Here is a 23024-nt window from a genome sequence, read left to right on the forward strand (position 1 = left end):
TAGCTTCGTATTTTTTTTTAAAATAATGAAAACATATCTACAGATAACATATATTTGTAATAACCTCTTGTTTCATGCGAAGCAGAATCTTAAAGGATTTGAATCGGAAGAGAATATTGTGAATGGAATTTGAATATAAATATAAATATTCGTACGAAAATAAGCGCCATTGCAAATTTCATTGGAAATATGGCGGCCTACACAGACTGAACAGATTTCGTGGTTGAAATGAGTTAGCCTAATCGATATTGCCCAAATACTCGTGTAATCATGGCCCGGCATAGAAATGTTCGGACTATGAACTACGAAGATGGTATGGTAACATTCTTATGGAATACACTGATTTATATGCTTGGTGTCACTCATTCATGATTCAATCATTTTGAAATTGCAAGAACTGGAAGGAGTCTCAACTCTGTTAGTGTTATGTAGACGATTAGGTCTAAATTAGGTCACAAATAGAGAAATTTGAAAGTCAAATAGGGGTAAAGAAAAAAAACACGATTTATTTAACTGATCAAATACGCTGTCTACATAAAATTACACGCATTCATATTTATTCATCACTGTAATACACTGACACTGCAAAAAGGTTTTCAGCTGGAAATACCAAACTAAACAACTTTGATCTTTTTAAGACTGCACCGAAAAAAACCCTTAAAAAAACACTAAAAGAACTCCCTTTGAAATTTCACATCCTGCTCTCACCTCAAAACATGTCTACATATATATATATAGTGCACTGGTCTGGTATAATTCAGTGATGACTGATCATAAGCAGGCTCATGCAGCCTGATACGTCATCATTTTATATCATTCCTCGGAAATATACATACATCCTCGATACTCTAGGGTTTAAGATTAGGTTTGGGACACTCCCGTATATGCAGAATAGTCCTGCATTTGAGTAACATTCCTGTATTTGAGGGATAATTTTGTTATGCAAATGCAGGATTCGGTGAAATGAAAATGGATAAAGTTATTTTAAACATTGGTATAAAAAAGGGCGTCAAAATTTTTACATGGCATCATCACTAATACAACTTTCCATATTCTTACTCAAATGGAAACAAATTTCATAATCTAAATGTTTGTAAAAGTCACAAACAAAATCACCTCTATTGTTTACTATGGGGCTAAAAACAGACCACAGATAAAAGTCAATCAATCATGACATTTGCACTAAATTTCCCTGATGGCTATACACTATCTATGGAGAGCACCTAATTTGTCACTTTATTGCAAAGTGAGATAATAGAATTCAATAGTTCACACACAAAAACAAGACTTCAATCAGTTATATGGCTATCTGAAAATGATGACGCCCTTTTTTGATACAAATTTTGAAAACAACTTTATCCATTTTCATTTCACATAATCCTGCATTTCCAGGGGGGTGGATATAAAGACAGTTGTATATAAGACTAATAGTTAACCCCTGGTAGTGGAGTATCGAGGATAATATATATAAATGTCCATATGACATGTCCATTTTGTATACTATATTGACTAAATCACAGGTCCTTGAATTTTAGATTAAAACAGAAGCATTTTGTTTTTAAAATGTCAATTTCATATACCTGGTAATAGAAAGGAAGAATGGAAACAGATGCATTTGTTTTTAAAATATGAATTTCATATAATCTAACACAGAAAGAATGATGACTTAATTATGTCATCACCCTTAATTATAAGAATTTAAAAAGTAATTTGATCTAGTACATTGCTACGTTAGTAACCAGAAACTAATTTCAACTTGATTCAGAATGATACTAGGACATTTGGAACAAATGCAATGGGATATTCCATAGTTCTGTCTAGTGTCCTGGATTTGTCTCGGCACTGCCCTCTATAGGAATCTACAAGAAGCCACCTACTGTCACACTCGATATCAGGAATTGACATATAGATATAGATCCAGTCACTATAGCACAATTTTAAACTAAAAAATATAACTGGCAATACATGTACAGGGTTCTCACTAAGTTTTTTAATAGATGGTTCAAAATAAATAATAGGTGGTTGGGGGTCACAGGTCCCCATGGTTGTCAATACTTATTTCTGACTAAAATAGCCGGTTGTAAACAAGGAAATAGACGTCTGTTTTTGCCGGCAATCGGCTTTTAACGAGAACCCTGCATGTATATATTTTCCATATATCTGACTATATTTGTGTTTATGATGATTTCAGAGTGTTATGATGATGACGACTACCTGGGACACTCTGTGGAAGACAACTACTGTATTTCTCCTGGCACTGGTGAGTACCACATGTACATTTGTGTAGTATAACTCTGATGGAATGGCTAAAAGGACATCTCGACCTATGTGGCTATTTTAACTTAACTGTGACATTTAATTACTTCTTACCGGGTAGCTACTATAGAGTTCAGCATTAGATATTCTGTATTTGCATATTACAGTGGTATTTTCACTTGCGGGTAGGTATTGATTGTGATGTCATGTGTTTGCAAGCGTACGCAACGTCATAATTTTTTCAGAAAATGACATGAATTGCGCTCACAAAATAATTAAGTCACAATGCATATCTACTTGCAAGGGAGCTAATTATAGCTCTGTAATATGCAAAGATGGAATATCTACTTTGGGACCAGATATATAAAATGTTGCATGTTCTTAAAGTATTAATATATATATCTGTGAATGAGTGATACATAAATTAAACTTATAAATGTGCTGGTATATAGTGATTTGATAAAGGAAATATTTTACATTTATCATATAGAAAGATTAAATACAATGGATATATGATAATGTTTATCTTTATAGCGGCCCAGTTTACTTTTAATCGTGAGAAAGACTTTGACCTCTCTAACTACATGGGTAATGAGAAGATCCCCGAGGAGGAAGAAGGATTTGACAGCGACACAGATGCACCATCTCTTAATGACTCCCAGGGCTACAAAAAACCAGATCTCAGTGACGTGGAACAAGGTAAGAATCCCTGTTGTAAAGAGGTCAGGTTTAATTATGGTTACAAAAGGCCTGACCTTTGCTTTGTACATATGGTAAGATTGAATAACTGTTATAGCTACAAAAAGTATTACCTTTGGGACATGGAAAAAGTTACGATTGAAAATTTGAATTAAGGCTGCAAAAAAACCTGACCTAATAACAAGGAACATGATGTTTAATATCTAATATGAAAATGATTATCTGTCATTAGTATACTTTACTATTTTAAATGGTCAAGGAAGAGTTTTCACAAACTGAAACTATATATATTCAGTAATTTCATTATTTTTTTTTTCAGCTAAGTTGAATTCTTGTTTAGAAGAAATACGCAATATTCTTGGTGATAGCACTCCAGACCACATCCTGTATCAGACAATCATCAAAAACAAATTCGACTTACAAGCCAGTCTCAACGAATTACTTAAAACAGATGGTAGGTAAAAGGGAAAGACAAGTCAGTCTCAATGAATTACTTAAAACAGACGGTATGTGAAGGGGAAAGACAAGTCAGTCTCAACGAATTGCTTAAAACAGACAGTAGGTAAATGGGAAGACAAGCCAGTCTCAATGAATAACTTAAAACAGACAGTATGTGAAAGGGAAAGACAAGCCAGTCTCAACGAATTACTTAAAACAGACTGTAGGTTAAGGGGAAAGACTAATAGAATCTTACATGGGCCTGACAGGTGGACAAGATATCTCAACCCGAGTGAAAGATTTTGGCTGTCATACTTTGGGAAGCCTCGGGTTTACAGTCAAAATCTTTCACAAGGGTTGAGATATCCTGTCCACCTGACAGACCAATGTTTGATTCTTTTCCTCCCATACTTCAATGAAATATTTTGATAATGTCGCCATCATAGGAACGTTGCAATGCTTCAAAAATTCATGACGTCATAGACAATAGTCACCCCATGTAATGATGACATCACATCATTGTCTTGCACATGTGAACTGTCGACAGAGTTATCTTTTCCCTAGCAACTGGGGGATTAACCTGTCAAGTATGAGAGAAAAGCCAGTCTCCAAATCATTGTTATCATAAGATGGTAGTAAAGACATAGAAAGATTCAAGAAAGTCTTCACTAAAAGATTTGTTCTGATTACACAGAATTCACAGGCTTAGAGCCTCACATTAAATAGTGTTACAGACATTCAAAGTTGAATCGCAATTTCAAAATTCAGTAAATAAAACATCTTAATTTTTAATCTTAGAAAATTAGTAGGAACTTTGTGGTCCTCCACGATTTACAAATGACATCTTCTCAAGCTGCCACTATATGGTACCACAGATTGCCGGTTGTTTGGCCTAATCTACTGTTGTGATCTTTATCTTTCTGCAAATCTTATTGATAGTTGTAACTTGTCGGATACATCAATCAAACAAAACTGCAATCATATGTTGACAATAAATAATCTACAAAATAAAGAAATGTAAGTTATTTATATATATATAAAAAGTCATGCTATATGAAAAGTTGTAAAGAGTAAAAAGATATGTCATGATAATTTTTTGTTTTTTTTTACACAGTTTTATGTTTTTGTTACAGATGCCCCTAAACCACAGAGACAGCCGAGACAAAATCGGCGGAACAGATCACAAGGTAAACGCTTTGCTGTTACTAGTGCCGATAGATGATATAAACCTACACTAAAATTATACTGGGAGATAAAATTTAGAGGATTGATAAACCGCCCAAAGTAATCATAATGGAGATAAATCTGTTGTGGCGATATAGAGAATGAGATAGTTTGGTTAAGAAAAACAACATTGAAAACATTGTTGATTTTTTTTTTTTTTTTTCTTACTCAGAAATTCTAATGAAATACTTTGATGTTTTAATGTGAAACAAAAATGCTCTGGCATATAAAGAGACCATAATACAGAATAGAGATAAATTATTCAGACTTAAGATATAGGTATTTATTCTTTACATGCTTATCATTAGAAATTGCTTAACTAGTTGCCTTTCTTTCTTCTTCATTCTCTCGTGCTGTTTCCTTGGCTGCCGGGTTTTGTTATGAATTATCTCCCTTGGTGCTGGTGTGTGATTGCCTCCCTTTTCGGCGTCTGTAAGGTAAGGCGATGATGATGATGATGACTTAGATAGTTTTATGGAGTCACTTGAATCTGAATCTCCAGAAAAAACACATTTTCTATCATATCAGAACAAAAATTTAGGAATATTGAAGTTTGGTAAACTCTCTCCATCTGTTGAAAGCCCTATAACAGATATTCCGAAAAAAGGTGAAACACACCAAATAACTTCAGAATCAGCTGACTCCTCGTTAACAACAGGTGCATTTGTATCATGTAACCCTACAAAACCCAAGGGCAAGGTCGGGTTACAAGGTCAATCCCAGGGCTTAGGAGGACTTTCATTGTCCAACCTTGCTAAACAACACAGTGCTGCCAGACAGGGGGTCAGTCTGGCTTCCCTGGCAAAGCCAGATGTAAAAAAAAGTTTAGAGGGAAAGAAAGAATCAGGAAGTATAGAAAGAAAGGCTAATGTGGCAAATCTGAGCCAGCAAGCTGGTCAAGCTGTAGCTAGTGGAACCCAAAAGGGTGAGCCGTCATTGGCAGGAACACAGCTAACTGGAGAATCTAACAAGTCATCAGGGCTGTCGCTCACAGATTTGATCAATAAAAAACAATCTGGAAATAAACCTAATGCGGTCACAAAGAGTAAACTACAAGTGTCGAGAGTGTCCCTAGCAGACCTGGCAGGTCAAAGGTCACAGTCAAATCTAGCAGGGGGGACCAGGGCTAATACCAATACCAAAGTTTCACTTGTTGATTTGGCAGCAAAATCATCAGGTCCACCGAAATCAGCATCAACAGTAAGTCAACCATCCAGTAAGATTGGGAAATCATTGGCTGATTTAGCAAGTCAACACAAAACAACAACGGAGGGAGCAGCCAAAAAAGCAGCTACAACAGACGCTGTGATTGGTCAAATGTCTGGTCTTTCTCTGGCCGACTTAGCCAAAAGTAATAAAACACCTCAACAAAAAGGACCGGTACCAAGTGTAAAGTCTCTTCGGGAATTGACAACGCAGCAGCAAAAATCAACAAAAACAAATACTTTATCTGATTTGACAAATCAAAGTAGATCAAAAAGACTAGAAACAGGAAGTGGGGCCGTCTTGTCAGCCGGTAGGAAAGTGCAACCTGTCTCGTTGGTACAGAGGATGGATTCCACTGTCGATGAAAGTGTTTTAAGTGATCAGTTTTCTGCGTTAATGAATACTAATGTAGAGTTATTTCTTGATGATAACACAGATTTAATGGAAAAGATACAAAAGGTTTCACCGTCCGTTCTGGCAAAAACAATATCTTTTTCTAATGTCTGTTCAAAGCGACCTGGAACAACAAAACCATTGAGATTTCCAAAGTTTTCATACCAAGTACAAATGTCTCAAGTGAAGGAAAATTTTATAAAGGAAAATGAAATTATCAAACCATTTGATTTTTCAACACCATCACCAGATGATCTGGTGAAGCAAAAACAAACTCGAGCCTTCACACGCAGCGGGCGATAGACCTGGACTGGTTAAAGCCTTACACATGATCTTCAAATTTATTTTTTGAATTTTAAATTTTTTGGTAAAAAATTGTATTATGTGGGAACACTAGGTACGTAACAGAATATTGTTGGTGCATGAAAATGTAATCAATTGTGCTGTAAAACAAAGATGTACATGTACATAGATAATGATAAAAAACGCCGTCACAATTTTTATTATTTTATTAATTGTACATTGAAAGATCATTCCACAGTAAGTACAGAGATTCCTCCTAGATCAGTCTAGATCATCTGAAATATTTTGATGAGTTTCATTTCATCTTCATCTTTAATCATTGTTTTGATAATTAGTAATCCTTTAGATTTTTTGATATTTACTGTATCTAATTTCAATAGCATGATTATTAAGAAAATATAGTTACAAGATCTTGGAAATGGAAGTAGGACTTGGTGCACATCCTGATTGAAAGAAATCAGTGATGTTGAAATCTCCTACTATCTGGACTCCATTGTCAATTTGATCTCAATTAATATTGGTAATTAATAAAGCAGCAATATGTTCTATATACATGTATTCATATCAGGCACATATCGGTGATCTTTCGTGTCATTCCAATACTATCCTGAAGCTCCGCCATAATCAAAATGTGTTTACAAATGTTCACTAGTAAAGGTGTTTCTACGCAACAAATACTTCATGTTATATAATATATAGCACAGGGACCTGGCACAAATTTCGAACCAACAGTTTTTATACTATAATATATATATAAATACTATTGGTTAGAAATTTGTGCCAGTTCCCTGTGTTATATAGTCTTATTAAAATCCAGATCCTTATCATTTCAGTCTGTTTCATAGAGGATCTGATGACCTTCAATTCAAGGTCACATTCTGATGACTCATACTTTTAACCCACCTAGTAGGGGCCGCCTTGGCCGAGTGGTCAAAATGTCTTGACATATTACCAAAGACTCTCCACCTCTGGGTTGCGAGTTAGAATCCCATGTGGGGCAATTGGCAGGTACTGACTGCTGGTTGGTAGTTTTTCTCTGGGTACTACTGCTTTCTTCCACCAACAAACCTGGCACATCCTTACACATACTCGATACTCCAGGAGTTCCGATCACTTAGATTTCTACACCCCTGGACTATTTCATAGTAAAACTGAAGGCAACAAAATAGAACAGTTAATTTAGTCATTTGATGTCAAAAGAGCCGTATAAATCTTTGCTAGCCTGTGATTGTTCGAATGTTTTTCGCTGAACTGCCTTCAATTTCACTATGAGATAGATCGGAACCCGTGGAATATCGAGGAGGATCCATACATGACCCCAGGCTGTTTAACTATATAAAATCAAACCCACCTGGTTTTATTACTGAAAACGTCACAGCATAAAGATATGTAGCTAAAATGTGCTCTTTGTGCAAAATGACTACAAAAAGGAAAATGGTTCTGATAGATCCTACTATTTCCTACCTGTCATGAAATTTGACTGTAACAATTTAATTGGTCAATTTGAAAGGCCATCAGAATGTCACCTTAATGGGATGTTGTCAGATCCTTATATGAAACTGAGTGAGAATAATCAGATTACAGTATACAGTACAAATGTTACACAGCCATTTATATGTTAACACTGCTCCGTATAACAGGTCAGTATTAACCCACTACCTTTCCGAAACGGCTTTTAATTTTTAAAATGGGAATGTAGAACAAGATCGATAATTTTGTAGAGTCGCAAAAGCTATTAACTTTTCGTTATTACTACATTTATCATCACCTTCTGAACGATTTGATTAAAATAAATAAAATGTTTATTTTCATAACGCGGGTCGTCTTATGTTTCCCGCCGTCGTCCTAAATACCGCGCGGTAGTTGACTATCACTGCGCCAGACGGCAAAACAGCGAATTGACTCTCCACTGTTTTCATATATTACGCAGGAAATCTTGCATATGTTTGGGTCGTAACCTTATTTTAGGTCATCGGTATGTATTTTCTGATGTTATTAATGTTTTTTAAGAAACCTTTATATTTTGCTTCGGAAAACAGGTCAGTATTAACTTACTGACATTGTCGATTTGAGACTGTAAGTTTCTGAAGTCCTTTAATATTAGCCGGAGTTGAGTTTTCCTCAGGTGTGTTTTGACTCTGATTTAAGTGCATGCAATATTATTGTTACTAAAAAGTGATCATCCAAATATTTTGTAGCTGTATATAAAAGTGCTTTTATTCTTACAAAGGATCACTTTTATGTGAGTTTGTTGTTAATGTGTCAATATTTTTTTGTAATTTTGTATATTATTTTTCTATTAAAAGAAATTTTGAACATACTTAATCTGTTGTTTCATTTTCCTACTAGTAAATTAAATCCGTCTCGGATATAAACAGTTGATTCAACATTTGACAGAAAGTACTGAAGAAATTTTATCTGTTCTTGCGTCCCGTCCATTCTCAAATTTTTGTATGTCCTTGATTGTATGTATACATTTTAAGCCATTTTGGTAACAATCTGAAAGCATCATCAGTTATTAATTTTCGCTATTGAAGTTTGTTGTTAGCCAACCATCATCACATGGAGGGCTTTTCAAATCACCTGTCATCTGTCAGTTCCTAAAACAATTTTTGTTATAACTGTTTTTCAGAAAGCATGGAAAGGGGTCTGTCTCAAGTATATGTAGACTGTCCTTGGTCCTTGTTATGCATATTGCATTTTGGTACTAATTCAGATCCATCAGCAAGATGAATATGGCAAACAATCATCTATCTTTGATTTTGATAGTTGAAATTTGTTACCACTCTTTAGGTAACCTGAGACAAAGTCTCATGGTGACCTATTCTAATCGCCTTTTGTCCGTCATCCTCCGTCATGCGACGATAAACAATTTACATTTCGACTTCTTCTCCAAAACTGCTGAAGCAATTCAATTTCAATGAAATTTTGCACAAACCTTCTAAGGCATAAGACCAATCAAAAGTTGTGAATTATATGACCCCCATCCCCCAGGGGGCTGTGGGAGGGGCCAAAAGGGGTTAAATTAACTAAAATTTCAAAAATCTTCTTCTCCTCACAGATGTGGTAGAATCAAATACTCTTAATGGATAGAAAGGTCTCAAGGCCCTCTACAAAAATTGTGAATTATATGACCCTGGGGTCTCAGGTCTCCCCTTGGGGAGGGGGTTACGTTAACTCCAGTTATTATAAGGAAAACACATTATTTAGTATTATTTGGTCATTTGTAATAGGAAATTAGTCAAATGCTGTCAGAATTATCCCTATAAAATGGCCATTAAATCCTATTAGCAAATTGTCCATGACTGACCCCTCCCAGGTGCCTTAAGGGTGGGGCCAAAAGGGGTCAAATATGGTAAAACTTGATAAATCGTCTTCTGAAATTCTGGAACTGGTAGAATCAAATACTCTTCATAGATGGAAAGTTCTTAGGTCCTGTTAAAGAATTGTGAATTATATGACCCTGGGGTCCCTAGTTTCAGGGGGTTAAGTTTACTATAGTTTATTTAGGAAAAACACATTTATGAACGTTATTTGCTTAGTTTTCATAGGAAAATAGTCAAACTGGATTATAATCACTTACCTGAAATAGCATTTTAAAGGGACATGAACATAATTAACCATGTAAATTTGAGTAAAATACCTATTTACGATGTGTCAGATACCTTACTAAGTAATATATATCAGTTATTGTGCAAATGTGTCATATAAAATAATTAAAATGGAAATTCCATCTTTCTGTATTTTGAACCGGCCCGGTCGAATTTAGTAGTGTTGAACTTTAGTGACCTCCCACAAAGCACAGCACATATGTAAACAAAATGGTGGGTCAAAAACGTGGATGAAGCGAACACAGACGAATTCTGATAGAAAACAGTGTACGTCAAGAGTCAGTAACGTGCGCGATTGGGAAAGTAGGTAAATATAAATGGATCACAGAAATGCAAGAGATGGGAGCAATTCCCCACTTTATACTTGCGTGATGTACATATGTGCAATAAGTCCTCTCTTCGCGGTGCCCTATCGAATGAAAAGTCTCGTTTGACTTTTGACTTATCATTCTTACGCTATCAATACAAATAATTTTATAACATATAGCTTAAACTTAATTTCTCAACCATCGTAAATTAGAAAATTATCTTAAAATGTGGAAAACTAATATTCCTTGTCATGTCAGCAAGTTTGTTGTTCAGTATAACCTCGCTTTCGGCCAGCTTTCGTTTTGTGTTCCAAATATAGAATATGACGGTCTATTTTTATCATTTTTGAGGTAGGTATTCCCCACGTTTTCCTGTCGTTTTAGATAACCAATGATTGTAATAAGATATTCAATAAACATCTGAAAACCAATTCTAAGCATACAGAACAAATTATTTAAGGTTCATGTCCCTTTAATATCATATCCATATTGGTCCTGGTCGATGCCCAGGGGCCAGAGGGGCGGGGCCAAAAGGGGTAAAAATGGCTAAAATTTCAAAAATCTTCTTTTGAATTCACAGATTTGATGGAACCAAATACTCCTCATAGATTGAAAGGTTTTAAGACTCTTTACAAGAATTGTGAATTTCATGGCCCTGGGATCTCAGATTTTCCCCTGGGGAGGGGGTTAAAATTTACTTAAGTTCATATAGGAAAAACACATTTATGAACATTATTTGCTTAGTTTTTCATAGGAATTGAATCAAACTGGGTTAGAATTATCAGCCTAAGATAACATTTTATCTTATCAATATTGGTCCTGGCTGACCCCTAGGGGCCAGAGGTGTGGGGCCAAAAGGGGTCAAAATGGCTAAAATTTCTTAAATCTTTCTTCTGAATTCACTGATTTGTGAAACCAAATAATATTCATAGATTAAAAAGTCAAATTTATAAAATCACTGACTGACTTCAAGGGCCTGTTTGACCAATATGTAGTGTTTATATGTCTGTTTCATTTTGTATCCGAACTCCGGTGACTGTTAAGGCCTGTAGGCCTCTTGTTTCAGATAGTGCTGAAGGAATGTTTTTCAGATGCATATGTGGCTTTACTTTTAATGGTTCCTAGTTGTGCATATTGTTTTTTGTGAGGGATAGGGAAAAAACATGTCTGATAAGCAGCCATCTTGGATTTTGATAATTATACTGGAATCAGGTTGTTCGTCTGTCTGTAGACACAACTTTGTCCGGTGAACTCCTCCTAAACTATTTGACAGATTTTGATAAAATTTGGTACACAGAACCTTGACATAAAGAGGAGTTGAGTTAACTATGTAGGGTTCTGCAATGTCCCCTTTTAATAGAGTTATTTGTGCAGCGGGGAGTAGTAGTCGGCCATAATCTGGCGACTGTGCAGTTCTAGTTATAGTTTGTTACTGCTGTTTCTCAGAAGTATTTAAAGGATCTTTCTTGATGTTGCTTGTATATGTATCCATCACAAAGATTTGACAAAATTGCAGAAAGTATTTATGTAGAATCGGCCGTCTTTCATTTGACTGATAAAGACATAGCAATGGTGGACATGAAAATCTCTTGATGCATTCACTGTTTCTCAGAAAGTACTGAAGACATCTTTATCAAATATCTATCATTTTTCTACAGCAGGAATCTAGAATAGGGTATGTCAAAGACAAGATAAGATACAGAAACAGAACCAAAAAAAAAAGAGAAAAAAAATCAGGTCAACACGTTAATACTTACATTCTTGATTGATTTATCCCCTTTGTCACTAATTACTGTCTCTATATAAAAGTAAATCAGAAACAGTATAATTAGGGACTGCTTAGCATTTTCTTAACTCACCAGTCCCACTAATGTGTATTGAATGTTACTGTCTCTTTTGACTATTTGAAAGAAATGATAACTTATAGTGGAGACAACAAGCTGGGTGAAGTTTTTCTCAGTATTTAACAGGAACTTTCTAAAGGAGGTTATCCGACCTCTGAGTTTTCGCTAAAGTTTCCTTGATCCTTTATCCATCCTTGATAATGCAGTGGTTACTATCACTTGGCTTTATATCCACTCCTATGGCATACTGAATTAAAACTGAGGGCATTTCAAGAGAAAACAACAAACAATCACAGACCTACAAAGTCTTCCTCTAACTCTATAGCCATACTGTCAACCTCAGTGAATCATTGTTATTCAATTGTTTTGATGTTCATTAAAAGACCAAACTAGCAGTCTCATCTGTTGTCGCTCACAGAGTCTTCAATTTTGCTTTGACATAGTTCAGGGGTGGATATTACAACAGTGATAGTAACCCCTGGAGTATTGAGGGTGTCCTAGCTTTGTCATGTATATTTCATATTAGGGTCCCTAACTTTTGCATAAAACATGGCCAACAAGTATAGGCAACCCAGATTTTGATATTTTGAAGTTGCCACCTTGGGTTTTCCAATGTTTCAATTAAATTCAAAGGGAGAGTGAAAGAAAACAGAGAAAAATACATTGTTCATTTGACTATTATGTCTTATATATATAAATATATGAAAAAGTGCCTTATTTTCTTTTCAATTATTTAAGTGACTTAGATGCTTATTAAGTCGAATATGGTAAGTGTAATTGTTTCTCACTCTGTATGAGATTTCAATGTAAGCTTTTATTTAATACCTTTAAGTATACTTTGATATACATGTATATGTCTCAAACATTGTGAAATGTTTTCAAAGTTATGCTGTATATGTTTTAGATTTTGCACCCAACCCCCCAACAGTAGAACTTAAGACGCCAGTGAAGAAACAGCCGTCACCTGTAAAACCTGAGCAAGATACAGCGACAGCTGTATCCCAAATTAGTATTAAAAATGATAAAGTACCTGTGAGTTGGTTGGAGCCCAATGTGACCGAGGCCACGCCCTCGAAGGCCAGTGGTGATGTAAGGACGGATAATGATAAGGACATTCCCGATGGGGCCCCGTCACAGAAAGCCGCGGAGTCTTTGGTCGGTTACTCTGATAGGACACCTGTACAGACTCCAAAGAAAGAGGCATCAACACCTCAGGTGACGAAGAGTGCATCAAAGTAAGTATAGCTTACAATATATCCTACCTGTAATATACATTATATGTAATACATCCAAACATCAAGTTAACAAGATATTTCTGGTTTGTCTTGGTATATATGTGACCTTGCTGAGTTCAGTGCTCCTGGTTAATGTGACCGTGACCTTGCTTACATCTATATAAATTGTTGAAAAATCTTTGACAGGTCAAAGCAGGATAAGGCGAGATTAAAAGAAGAATACGACAGACGGCAGGGAGACAAAGAGCTTCTCAACATGGTCGTTATAGGTAACTATTGAAGTTTAACAGTCTGTTTAATGTTTTTCTATTGGCATAGGTTTGAGATTCTATTTCTCTCAATCACATTATTTTAACTTTGAAGTTTAAAATTCTACGTCTCTCAATTGCATGATTTTAACTTTGAAGTTTAAGATTCTATTTCTCTCAATCGCATTATTTTAGCTTTGCCGTACTGGTGTGGAATGATAGAGTAATCTATGAACTTGTGTCCTGAACAGGCCATGTCGATGCTGAGAAGATAATATAGTGTAACATGTCTAAACCAGATGACAGGCATTCAGATTAGACAAGGATTGGTTTTGTTAAGTTATACAGTTATTACGAACCTCTGGGGACCATGAAAATAACTTCGGTATAAGCATAATTCGTTATATGTATATAACATAGTATCAGAAATATTTAGGTTAAATTTGTTATATGAAGTACAATAAAAATCTAAAAGAGATATTTCCTCTTTATTACATTAAAAATGTGTTTGTAAATGACATATATAGAGGTTACACAATGAGTTGTTGTTGAATAATGAATTTATTTCACACGAGTGAGTTATTTTTTAAAAGTTATAAAAGACACGAGCTTTAGCGAGTGTTGAATAAATTCAATATTCAACAACCACGAGTAGTGTGACCTGTTTCTACCACAATTATATTCAGTTTTAGCCGATAGAAATACGGCAGGGATACGGAAACGTGTATTTAACGAAATATCCAAATATGGTACAGTAGTAATCTTTGTGTTCGACAGGCCATGTTGACGCTGGGAAGAGTACCCTGATGGGCCATTTGTTATTCCAGTTAGGCATGGTTAACAAAAAGGCAATGCATAAATATGAACAGGAATCTAAGAAGGTTGGTAAAGGCTCCTTCGCCTTCGCCTGGGTGCTGGACGAGACCGAGGAGGAGAGGTTAGTCATTCGAAATTAGAAATGTTTATGGATTGCGTTGTAGGATATTTGTTCAACTTCTTGGGGAAATTCTGTTTTATGAAACTATATATGAGCCCTTCTAAACGAGGACAATAATGTTCAGACAGATGACCCCAGGGTGCCCTGACCCTGACAAAGTACAGATGTATGTATATATTTGTTGTGATACACAAATATTTAGGCATCTTAATACAATTTTTATGCAGGGGGTGGGGGGAGTATTTGTACTGTGAAGCAAACAAAAAATGGAAATATAGATGTGGAATTTACTTGATTTCGGTAAGTTTAGATCATGTTAGTGTGTTAGATGATTCTATTTCCTAATGTGTAGATCTGATGTTACCATGGGTATTATAATATTCATCTCAGCTGCCAACTTTTTGTATACAGATCTCGTGGTGTTACCATGGATATTGCTCAGACAAAGTTTGAAACTCCAAAGAAAGCTGTAACTCTGTTGGACGCTCCAGGACACAAAGACTTTATCCCCAATATGATAACAGGTAAATATCACTACACTGATGTAATACAGGCACAATGTATATCTAGTGAATGTCAAAATTTGTTAAGTTTACAAAGCTCTATCATGGCTTTTTGTACAAGGAACTAACCCCCTCCTCCGCCACACAGTGATGCAACTATACATACAATACATCCTGTGCCGTCCTGTCTGGATTTGGTACGTGGAGGCTGTGGCGGTTGAGTGGTTAAGATGTCTCAACATATTACCACATGCCTTCCACCCCTGGGTCGCAAGCTCGAACCTTATGTGGTGCAGTTGCCAGCTACTGACCGTAGGTCATTGGTTTTTCTCCGAGTATTGTAGCTTTCCTCCACCAATAAACCTGGTATATCCTTACCTGACTCTGGCTGTTAATAGAATGTTTAATTAATAATAACTAATAAACTAAAAAACGTGGAGGCAGGGTTACATATGTCTCTGTACTTTCATTTCTAAGCATTAGTTTCTCATGATAGTTTAGATAGATTGGTTGTGAAGAGATGAGATGAGATGAAGTTTCCATACAAAGTGTTTGTATATAAAGTATTGAGTTATCACAATTCAATGCACAAAAAGTTCTACCTTTCAAGATATTTCCTTTTGTGTTTACAGGGACAGCCCAGGCTGATGTTGGTATCCTGGTAGTGAACGCTGCCCGCGGGGAGTTTGAGACTGGCTTTGAGACGGGCGGTCAGACTAGAGAACACGCACTACTGGCCAGATCATTGGGTAGGTTCGGAATAGACAAGAATATTAACAGTGCAATATAGGTAATGGTTTCTAGATTCCTAGAGTCTTCTTTACCTGATAGGAACTATTTATTGTCCTTGATATTAATAATTAACATTGAAATTATTGGTAAAAGATGGAAATAATTAGATTAGATTTACTACATGTACCATATTTGACCCAATAAGCGCCAAGTGCATTTAAAAAATTGAAAAAATAAAAAGGCGCTTAATAAGATGAAATTGTTGCATAGGAAAGTGAATACCTATACAGTTTTGATAGTTTTGGTCTTTATGTATGCACGGGCAATTAAAAATGAGGACTCAAAAGGAGGAGGAGTGCTTATAGGGACATGTTTGAATTTGACACAAATATTTACGTTTACGTGCTATATCTATTGGAAATGGGAGAAATGGGTATATTTCAAGGGATGTTGTAAAAGTTTCTTTGAGAAATGTCACAATTGATGCATGAACAATATTAGAAAAATTTGAATTTGTCTTGATCATCCTTCAAACTCATCAGATTTCATTAAAGTACCACCCTAAACTTGATTTAATTAACTTTATTCTTACCTGCGACTTTTAACAGGTGTGTCACAGTTAATTGTAGCGGTAAATAAAATGGACACAGTCAAATGGTCACAGGAGAGGTATGACGAGGTGACAAAGAAACTCGGATCTTTCCTGAAGACAGCGGGATACCGAGATACGGACATATCCTACATCCCGTGTAGTGGTCTAAGTGGAGAAAACCTGGCCAAGGCCGTGTCTGAGCCTCAGCTTTCCGCCTGGTATCGGGGAAGCACGCTGGTGGAACAGATAGGTATATTTATGATGATTGCTAACTATTACATATTTATTATCTAAGAACATGATTGTGTTTTAGGCGGCTTTTAGCTTTTAAAGATATGATAAAGTTTCAGTACTTATTTATAATGGCTTATAATACCAGGATTTTGAGGTACTAAAATGATGTGGGCCCTGTATGATTAGTCCAACCTTCCGCCGATTAACATGTGTGATAAAAAAAATCTCTTCAAAAATATGAAGTCACAATCGCTAGAAGCTGGGATTTATCTACGGTAATCGTACTTTACCAACATCTCCAAATACTGTGGCATTACATACACTTAAGAGCAATTGAACAATGTCACCATATACATTTGTCTTTTATCACATAACTGGTCCATTGAGCCTTTCATAAATATCATAAGACACGTGTAATCACACCATTGTTATTTCACAGGTAATAATGACGTCGTGTTCAATATATGACGTCGCAGGATTGTCTCCATGGACTAAAACATAAAATCTGCATGAGCCTATTTCTACTTGTTTATATAGAGATTGAATTAAATGTTTTACTTATATTTCTATTAATAAAAGTTATATGATAGTTAGAATCTTACCATTGTATCTATGTAATATGAAATTTATCAAACTTGTTGAATAGTTTAATATGCCACTCGCCGAGTCTTTATACTTTGATGGACTAAAGCTTGTGACATATCAAATTATTGAACTTGTTTAATAAATTTCATATCACATAGCCACTCACATAAAGATTTTATATATATATAGTATTTCTGCAGTGTATAATGAAATAGATCATCATTTGTTTATTTCATCTAAATGATGTTTCACATTAAATTGTAGATAAGTTTAAGACGGTGACCCGTCAGTTGGACAAGCCCTTACGTCTGACTGTAGGGGACGTATTCAAAGGGATGGGAGCCGGGTTCAGTGTGACTGGCCGAGTAGGAGCCGGGTCAGTCCAGACAGGGGATAAGGTCCAGGTCATGCCGTACGGGGAAATGGCCACTGTCAAAGGTATGTTAGAACAGGTAGTATGTATTTCTGTGTTTCATTATCAATTGAGTCTTATATATCCCAAATGCTGAGTTTGTTGTGGACTTTTGACAGATTGAAATGGAACCACGACAAAACACTAAGTGTGTTCAGAAACAAATATTTCATATAACTGGTAGTCAGATGTATATAAACTTTACTCCAGGAGATCATATTTTCTCATGAAGCTTAACTTTTTCTGTAATGGAGAGAATTTTGCTACTACATACAATTTTGAATTCACCTTAGATGTCTTCAACCGTGTTTGTATTTTGGGTAATAAAAACCTTTTGGTTCTCCAGTGTAATTAGGACAGATGTTAAAAACTTGGAACAATCGTGAGATGTTTGAGAAGGAGGAAGGCCTCTAAAATCACTTGATAATGTCTGTATTTATCAAAGGAAATCTATCATCATGATAATTACCTACACAGGCAATATTTCTTTACATGAAGTTTTTTACATGAATTTCACATGAAGAAATATTGAATTTCACATCAAGAAATATTGCCTGTATAGACTTTAATTAATAAATGTTTTGATGTTTGATTGGTATCTGTTACAGGTGTGATGTTATTTGATTGGTATTTGTTACAGGTGTGATGTTAGGAGACCTGTCGGCAATGTGTGCATTCGCTGGGGACCATGTGACCTTGACTTTAACGGGCATTGACATGACCAACGTCAGTTTAGGTTTGTCTGTCTTCTACATTTATCTCGGCTAAATAAGGATGATTAAATCGTTTGTTGTCTTGTCAAAACATTCTGACACTCTGTCTAATTGCAATGTGTGTATGATTGATGTGTACATCCTAATTCATTGATTGAGTATAACTGGTTCATTTTGTAGTTGATTTGATTTCTGGAAATGAAATGGTCTCCTGCTTGACCTGATGGGTTTCTCTCCAGGTTTTGGTTTCATCTCCGTTGATGTAAATAGGAAATTGAAACATTTTCTTTGGAGGATATCTTCTCCTCCCATACAGTAAAACCTTTATCCAGCTATGGTGTCATACATGTTGATTTACTTGCCTGTTTCTTTTTATCTTGACAGGAAGTGTAGTTTGTGATCCAGCCAATCCAATCCACTGTGCCACGAGGATCCGTGCTAGAGTTGTGCTATTTAACTTAGAAATTCCTGTTACCAAAGGATTTATGGTAGGTCTACCAGACATTGTTGGAGGGTGTGGCGGGGGGTTTAATTCATTGTTAATGAATTAATTGTGGAGGATATAAATGCTGACATCAATGTAAATTAAAAATTTGCCATTGAACATACACAGCAGCTTCCTTATTTATTCTGTATGACTACACAGTTACTGGCAAGTGGATGAACAACCTTAAGCTTAGTTGTGTAGTTCATAAAAGTCTGAAAAAATGATATTTGATTCAGACATATTTTATCGCAACTTTCATTTAAAATGAAATTTAGGCACAACTTAAAACGTTTCTCCATGTTATCAAGGAAAAGATTCATGTTATAAGTTTGAAAATTTCACTAAGATAAATATCGACAAGAAAATTACGATAAAACGAATAAACATGTTCTTCAGTTAAGATATATTGATTTTAAATTATTTAGTAAAATATTTGTGTGACAGGTTGTGTTCCACTACCAATCCATTACTGAACCGGCCGTCATCAAACGGCTGGTTAGTCAGCTCAACAAAAGTTCAGGAGAGATTCTAAAAAACAAACCAAAGTAAGTACCGGTAACATACAAAGTTCAGGAGAGATTCTAAAAAACAAACCAAAGTAAGTACTGATAACATACAAAGTTCAGGAGAGATTCTAAAAAACAAACCAAAGTAAGTACCGGTAACATACAAAGTTCAGGAGAGATTCTAAAAAAAAACAAACCAAAGTAAGTACCGGTAACATACAAAGTTCAGGAGAGATTCTAAAAAACAAACCAAAGTAAGTACCGGTAACATACAAAGTTCAGGAGAGATTCTAAAAAACAAACCAAAGTAAGTACCGGTAACATACAAAGTTCAGGAGAGATTCTAAAAAACAAACCAAAGTAAGTACCGGTAACATACAAAGTTCAGGAGAGATTCTAAAAAACAAACCAAAGTAAGTACCGGTAACATACAAAGTTCAGGAGAGATTCTAAAAAACAAACCAAAGTAAGTACCGATAACATACAAAGTTCAGGAGAGATTCTAAAAAACAAACCAAAGTAAGTAACATACATACATATAGTGTTATAGGATTTCCCCTCATTTTCATTTGAATGCAGTGTATTGTAAATGCTGTTCAGCTGAACATAATTTATATTATTTTAGTAATTGTTGTCAGAATGATCAAATTTATACAGTTCAGTCGATCAAATTTTGAGGTAGAAATTTAAGAATATGACCAAGAAACCACAAAAAGAAACAGGACAGACACTGTTTACTCTGCTACCATGAAAATTATCTGATGTTATAAAGATTGTTTAATTGCTGTACACATATTTTTTTTATTAGTATCCCAGTTTTGCTAACAACTGTATATAGTATTATATCTGGTACATTGAGATGTGTTTCCTATGTAGGTGTCTAACAAAGAACTCCAGTGCTGTGATAGAGATCGAGTTTGAGCGACCAGTCTGTCTTGAGCTGTATAAAGATTTTAAAGACCTTGGGAGATTCATGTTGCGGTATAGTGGTTCTACAATAGCGGCCGGTTTGGTGGAAGAGGTAAGGGGTCAAAGTACTTGGACAGATATCGATCTAGATTTGATTTTCAATATTGATTCAGTGAATATTATGGAAATGAGGAAACCATGGTTAACCTTACTTAAGAATTTTACAAAAATTCAGATTTTTATATTAATGGCTGTCTATTATGTTGCAGATCCTAAAAAGCAAAATGAAAGCAGACGACACACAAGGTGCTTCAGCATACTGAGCTGCCAAAGTTTAGACCAGGCAGGATTTCTCTTACATTTTAGAAACACAGACAAAATTAAATTACTTTTAAAAGACAATTTATGATTCTGTGTTAAACATGGAATCATAATGACTTTCTCCCAACTTGTGTTCAAGGAGTGATGCTACACTTAATTTGCAAATCTTATAATCCATGTATGGACTGGGGAAAGGATCATATGGTGTGTGTAGGCCCTCTGTATGGATATTACATAGGGATATGGATGTGTAGTATTCGCCCCGATCATGGATATGAAACAGAAAATGAAGGAGTGTTGGCCCTCTGTATGGATATTACATAGGGATATGGATGTGTAGTATTTGCCCCAATCATGGATATGATGAATCATGGATGAAGGAGTGTTGGCCCTGATCTGGTACATGATAAAGCTTTGGTTCAGCATCAAATGTTATTTATTTATGTAGTGAATACATAGCAATGCGTTGTTAAATTTAGTTTTGATTATTGTTACATATGGAATGGTAAAGCTTGTTCCAGAATTCATTGATTGCTTTTTGAAAAAGATACAGATGTATGACAATTATTACTTTTCATCAGTATTTCTGATCATTGGTATATGATATTATATTACTTGATAAATAGCAGCTGGGTGTCTAAACAATTGCCTCCCATCTATATATTGCAGAGATTAAGTGAGAAAAGGCTTTACTTTTTTTAAATGTCAGAGCTATTTATTTTGCCGATGGAGTATTCAAAGTAGAAGAATTAATTTGATCAGACGTTTTATGTTTTGGAGGTATAACATACAAATCTGAGTACATGTATGCTTTTTGTCATGAACTGGTTCGCATGTTGTTAAGAGTAATCTCAGAATTTTGTGTTATATCTCCATAACATAAAACATGTATTAAAATTAAATCTTTTAAAAATTTACACTGAAAATATATTTTGCCACAAGATTTGAGAATACTGTATATGTGCGTGTGCTTTTCTTCTATTTGATACCCATGTGCATTCCCTTACATCTTCTTTCTTTACCAATACAACACTAAATATTCTTTGATAATTCCACATTTCTTTATTGTTTTATGTTGCCTTGTCAAAGTCTTAAGACAACTGATGAAGTTAATCAATCTTTATCTGTTCATTTTTGTTTCTCCTTCGACAATAGTTACCGGAATATGGATAGAGACTAGAGGATCTTTTAGTGAAAGCCAATTGACCTTAAAGATGTATTTCTAACTGAAATGGTTTATATAATTTATTAAAAAACAATGAAGATAATAATATTATATTATCAGGCTTAGTATGGATAATTACCCACAATTCTTGTCTGAAGTATGGCTTGATGTGTGATATGATTTGGTCTAGGTTATGTGATTGATTTTTACCAGAATCCATCATTTTCTGATGAATGTAAGTTATGTCTTTAACGGTTTTATCATATCTCTGATAACTATTAGTTTTTTCAGTAAAAGACCTCTGTGATTCATGTTACCATGACCACACTGCACGGATGACTTGGCAATAAAATGGTTTGGAGTAAAAATTGAGGTTGATGTTTTGTTTATTTTATGGGTTAATATCCTTATAGAAGGACATGCAGGTATATATCAAGACAGCCATAGAAGACAAGTGTTCAATAGGCCTGTGTATTGCTTTCTTGCTAGTTATAGTAATTCTATACTGTACTGTATATGGGCTGGTGACCATTCTCATTAAGTGCCCATACACTTGCCATAAAAGTTTGTATCGAAATATTTCCTGATAGGACACACTACTAAAGAGATTACAACAAAAAAATGCCTGAAAATTTTGTGTTCTCATATAAATATGCATGTGATGGCAAGACTTGGTTGTCAGCATCAATGCGTGACTTGGTCGTCAGACATGGGGTACGTTTATTATCCTGGTAGCCTAAATATAATCAGACATATCATTCATTACCAAAGCAACTTACCAGGTGTTTTGTATAACTACAATATCAACCTGTTGCTCTCATCAACAGCACAGGAAGGGGAGATAACTATTAATCAGGCAAGGTAACTTATATTACTATCCCTGGATTACTCTCACGAGTCCAGTACCCTGCATCTAAAATTGATTGAGAGAATCCATTTCACAACATGACAAGAAAGGGAGATAACTATAAAATATACCTGTATCTTTCATCAACAAGACAGGAAGGGAGATAACTACAAATATATCTTTGGTCTTTAATCAGGGGAAACTAATTAAATATATAAGCTTAAAGATGCTCCACCGCTGACAAATGGTATTTTTTCACTATCAAAAACAAAGGCAGACGATTTAGTATTTTTCTTCAGTTATAAAAGTTACTAAC

At 35.2% G+C, this 23024-nt stretch overlaps 1 protein-coding gene across 3 annotated transcripts; it reads left to right on the forward strand.

Moving 5' to 3' along the window:
* Positions 1-172: 172 nt before the first annotated feature.
* On the forward strand, positions 173-22233 carry LOC138324907 (HBS1-like protein). 3 transcript variants are annotated; one of them, XM_069270140.1, is made up of 17 exons: positions 173-313; positions 2192-2260; positions 2791-2955; positions 3275-3409; positions 4527-4580; positions 13187-13517; positions 13704-13786; positions 14543-14702; positions 15114-15226; positions 15838-15954; positions 16546-16779; positions 17613-17786; positions 18401-18496; positions 18858-18961; positions 19405-19505; positions 20343-20487; positions 20645-22233. In XM_069270140.1, exons 1-17 carry the CDS (start codon positions 271-273, stop codon positions 20696-20698), a joined length of 2178 nt encoding a protein of 725 aa, XP_069126241.1. In that variant the 5' UTR covers positions 173-270; the 3' UTR covers positions 20699-22233. The 3 variants fall into 3 exon arrangements, 2 of the variants coding, with proteins under 2 accessions (XP_069126241.1, XP_069126242.1); XM_069270141.1 differs by having other exon boundaries at positions 183-318; XR_011208703.1 differs by lacking the exons at positions 13187-13517; positions 13704-13786; positions 14543-14702; ... (7 more) ...; positions 20343-20487; positions 20645-22233 and adding exons at positions 5060-8159; positions 8559-10209.
* The last annotated feature ends 791 nt before the right edge of the window (positions 22234-23024 follow it).

Source organism: Argopecten irradians, chromosome 6, assembly GCF_041381155.1.
Source record: "Argopecten irradians isolate NY chromosome 6, Ai_NY, whole genome shotgun sequence".
Taxonomy (NCBI): domain Eukaryota; kingdom Metazoa; phylum Mollusca; class Bivalvia; order Pectinida; family Pectinidae; genus Argopecten; species Argopecten irradians.